This window comes from Copidosoma floridanum, unplaced genomic scaffold (assembly GCF_036245765.1).
Source record: "Copidosoma floridanum isolate Cflo_tuat_1 unplaced genomic scaffold, Cflo_Japanese_pri ptg000013l, whole genome shotgun sequence".
Classification (NCBI taxonomy): Eukaryota; Metazoa; Arthropoda; class Insecta; order Hymenoptera; family Encyrtidae; genus Copidosoma; species Copidosoma floridanum.
The window spans coordinates 11,364,719-11,369,520 of record NW_028321890.1 but is presented as its reverse complement, the minus strand read 5'-3'; the positions used below and the strand labels follow the sequence as shown (position 1 = coordinate 11,369,520).

The 4,802-nt window shown below is 30.8% G+C and overlaps 1 protein-coding gene across 1 annotated transcript; it reads left to right on the top strand.

The window, feature by feature from the left end:
- The first annotated feature begins 811 nt into the window (after window positions 1-811).
- Window positions 812-4,601, top strand: LOC149374839 (uncharacterized). The gene is made up of 9 exons (XM_089590664.1): window positions 812-858; window positions 1,538-1,805; window positions 1,880-2,159; window positions 2,235-2,376; window positions 2,717-2,861; window positions 2,953-3,278; window positions 3,885-3,976; window positions 4,098-4,326; window positions 4,427-4,601. The coding sequence occupies exons 1-8, from the start codon at window positions 816-818 to the stop codon at window positions 4,296-4,298; spliced, it is 1,497 nt and encodes a 498-aa protein (XP_089446790.1). The 5' UTR covers window positions 812-815; the 3' UTR covers window positions 4,299-4,326; window positions 4,427-4,601.
- The last annotated feature ends 201 nt before the right edge of the window (window positions 4,602-4,802 follow it).

The following is a 4,802-nucleotide window of genomic DNA, read 5'->3' as shown; positions in this document are numbered from 1 at the left end:
TGTCCGATTACTTTTTAAATGGTTGTTAAATCGATGCATTTTAGAAAGTTAAACGAATCTGTTGTTTACTTTTGAATGTTGTCTGTTGAGTCATTGCCATAGGTAAATAGCTATATTGAAAATAACCTCCCAACACGCCGAATGACCGAAGCCGAATACGGACACATTTCTGCGAGGGTCCTATTTGTAATTCTCATAGCAAATAGAGCTGTGATTGGCTCAGTGGTTAGAGTACTAGCCTCAGCAATAATGCTGCTCAAAGGGGTCATGGGTTCGAATTCTAGTAAGATTACTTATTCAGATTTTCTGTATGCTCTGACTCGAGATAAGAACGTATAACTTTGCCACAAGAGTTAACGTTCATACCTCATTATATATGAAAACTTCTGATATAATTCTGCTGTGGTGAAAGTACTAATCTATACTACGCATGGAAAAAGCGTATAATAATTACAGCCATGTGATGTGTAGTATCCGTGAAAATACTGCGTAAAATAAAGTTACATTGTAATATCTCATGCTAAATATCTACGAGTCTACAGCGGTGTACCTATAAAGATTCAGCTCGGATTCAGTTATATAACGTACAAAATTAAAAAAAATTATTATTCAAATAAGACGTCAAATCACCCAAACTAATGATAGTAATATTCTGATTGCATTATTATTAATTCGTTCCATTAATTACTGACGTATGGCTACAAGACAATTACTAGTACAATACTTCAATTTGTTTTAGAAGGAACTACACATGTGATATCAAAGAATTCAAAAGAATTAATTCAAAAAGGTATTTAAGCTTTGTCGTCGTCAAAATGATTTTGCTACAAATGTTCACCATTGTTTTGGTAATTTACGGTAAGTACTCTTTCTTTCGTATGTACTTAACGATATAAAATAGAATAAATTTATTTCTGTAGTTTAGAGCAGTTAATATATAGTACAGATTATAATTGATATTTTTTAAGAATCTTGAGAAGTCATATTACAGAGAAAACTCTCGAGTTTTCGTGACAATTTTCTCACGTTCTGTATCAATTTTTTATAACGCAAATTAATGCACCACTCCATTTCACTCACTACATTTGTATGTCATTTACTTGCACAATTTTTACGCTTATGTGAAAAATAAAAAAAAAAATAAAAAAAAAAAAAATAAAAAAAAAAAAAAAAAAAACGAAAAATCCTGCGCTAAAAACGTATGTTAAAGGACTTAATTAAGACACTACCAATCTTCATAAAAGATGCACACATGCACACATGGTTAAAATAATCAAGAATAAATCAAGACACTAAAAATAAGTTTTTAATGATTCGCAGTGATCTCTGTATTTTCATAAGAGTTTCGATAATCCTTGCGTCTACCATACTACAAAAACTAGCATTTATAACACATTTAAACTGTTATGTTGCTTTTTAAAAATTCATACCTTAATTCATTCATTATGAGTAATTTATCTTGGTGTCAGTACACAAACAATAATGATTTAAAAAATAATAAAAAAAAAAATAATAATAAAACGTTGTTTTTTTAAAGTAACCAGTGCCAAGATACCAGATAAAACAGTAAAAGAAGGACAGTTTCCATTCTACGTAATTATTGAAACAATTACAGCTAGTGGATCCAAATTTTGGTGTTCCGGAGCACTTGTTAACGACGAATATGTTGTAATGAGCGCCCATTGTCTATACGGTTTTAATTCGAGTAAACCCAACGTTATTGTTGGAGGTATTTCACATAATGAAAAAAGCGTGGAGATTATTCCTGCAAAAAATACTTTTATTCACCTGGAGTACAATTTTAAGTAAGAGATTTATTTGCAATATCGCCAAGGTTGTAAGTTTTTTAAACTGTAAATAAATGATGAAATTCTTTTAGTACTGATGAGCACGACATAGCTCTCGTGAAATTAAAGTGGCCAGTGAAGAGCTCCTCCACAAAACACTTGAATCTGCATAAATTTAATAAAATTAATGTGAATACGGAATTTACACTGATTGGCTACCGACGTCAATCCTTAGGAACTCCTGCAGTGAAATATAACAAAGTTGCAGTCACTACCAAAGAATTTTGTACGAATATGTTACATGACGCTTACTCAAATAATTCTTTGTTGCATACGACAAAATTTTGTCTCTCTGACACTGAATATTACACGGTAAATATTATTTGCGTAATTTATTTTACACATTGCTAGTTATATTTATTCATTACAAATTCTTATCTTTTTCAGATCCAACATGGAGATATTTTAATTCAAAATGATGGCATCAAAACCTTCATAAGTGGACTAGTTTCCAAACATAACATTTTCATCACGAACGCTTCAATATTATATGACGATTGGATAACAGATCTAATAAATCGAACAAAAGGTACTTACTGGGTGAGACATATCTCGCTTTAATCGAAACAATGAAGGTTTTGTTTGATGAGTTACTCCATTCAAATTGTAAGGAAAGCTTATTCGAATTATAGCAAATTTTTATTTTAGAATGGTATCTCAAAGTGCCAATGTGCTATCTTTCAACCAAATATATATTAATATAGTACGTTGAGCATCTAGGGATTTTAAGTAGTCAGCTATGACTTGGATTTTTTCGGTGTTTTATTAGGATAATTTTTTTTTCTGTAGCCTTAAATTAAGGAATATATGACTCAAGTAAGAAGAGAAAAAAAATTCAAACTATTAATAGAGAAATGACATTTTTTCAGCATTAAAATCTGAGTCCAAGATTATAATTACTTCCGACGAGTTAACAAATTTGTTCCGTAATCTATTCGCTAATGACGTCAATAATGTCTTGGATTACATCACGATACCAGGCCCAACGATTGATGATCTACCTGGATGGAACATGTAGGTAAAATATTTTTAGTTTTATTTTAGATTTTATTCAAGGTATAATTACATCATTTTTCTGTTTTATTGCTTTCCTGGAAATTAAAAGATACTCTGTAAAGCCAGAAGCCTTTCAGATCCCAACGATCCAAAGATTTTTGTCAATGTACGAGAAGTACTATATAAATCCAGATATAAAAATAACTAACACTGAAGAGTATCTCAATGATCAGAACTTGTTTATAGAAACATTACTTAACACCACTGTAATGTCAACTGCGATGCGTTTTCTTAGTGACAAGGGCATGGTCAAAAATGACTTGAATGAGTACAAAAACTCTCTGCGCAGACTATGGTTTGAACCCAATAATGCTTTTAAAACTAGTTTTATCGAGAAATGTACACCAAACTTCTCTTCAGCTTACTGCTCTAATGGTATGATATTTTTTTTTTAAAGTTTTAATTTAATTAATGTAGATATGTCTATCTGTCTACCTTATTTGTTTCAAACACATTTCTCATTATGTAAACTAAAATTTTTTTGAACAAAAATATGTATCATGAATAATAATGCAATGTACTAATATTGTATTACATTTAGCTTCGTTTTATATTTAATTCTTGCAAATCCACTTATATGACAGATTTTAAATACAGCCAATACAGATTGGGTTAAGGTCCTTTATTATTTGTACATGTCCGTTAATGGCTCGGCTTAAGTTACTCGTCTATCTCAAATATTGAGAGCATAAACTTTTGCTGAATCGGATGATACATAATATGTAATATTTTAAAATTAAAGTATTAAAATACACATAGTTTTTTTTATGTCCACGTGAGTATTTTTGTGCAAGTGTATATTTTTTTACATCAAAATGTATCTTTCTCGTTCAGTACGTATGACTGATGACTATAAACATTATTACTTTTAGTTCACCTCATAAATAATTAAAAGAAGGGTTGGTAGGGGATATTACACCTCTTTTTTTTAACTTTGTACACAATTTTATACCTGCCATGTTTAACTTGCTTTTTCTGCAGGTCGTACTTTCAATAACTGGATTATTTTGGATGAAAAGAAAAAAAAATATGAACTGGTGTGTTATACGAGAGGACGCTTTGAAAATGAACTTGTAAGTTAATACTATTTTAAGATTCACATTCACTTAAAAGAAAGCTAACGAAAATGACTTCTTGAAAAATGCCAGTGCCTTATTTAAAAACCACATTCTAATTGAGCTACATTTTTTAAAGATGAGCAAAACCATATACATCAGCTATGTCTGCGTAGATTTTACCAGGAAACCATTAAAGCGTGAATGGATGGTCATGTTGGTTGGCTCATCACCCGAGTTAGAGATAGCTTTGTACACGATTTGTGCTTACATCAGAGTAGATGGCCATTGTAATTTCTCTGATGATGGTTACATACAGAGTATAAGACATAACGTATAGCATCTACAAGCCACCATATCTGAGTTAGGTAAGTACCTTATTTATGTCCTAAAGTAGTTTGTAAATCATAGTTTTCTAATGACATGAGGGGAAGGATTAAAAAATGTTCATCTCAATTATTTTTGCAGCACTGGTTCCAAAAAATAACAAGAAATTTCCTAATTTGTCAGTTTAATTAAAAAAATATTAAGGTGTGAAAGTTTGAAGAGCCTACACTTAGGTAGCGGAGTCATGTCATGAAAAATGTCCACACCAATGCCAATCAGTGGCAAAACTATTGCAAAATACTATATGTCTTCATGCAAGCACAATAAATATATTTAACATGATAAAAAAAAGTGCTATGAGTGCATACGTGTTTTAATTAAGAAGGGTATTCAGCATGCAAAATAAAAAAGTTGAAAAAACATATCATTTTTCATGAAAAAATTTTAATTTCCCTGTGATTTTTTCAACTTAGGCTACGTATACATTGGAGTCTCGCAGTCTCGAGATTGAGAGTTA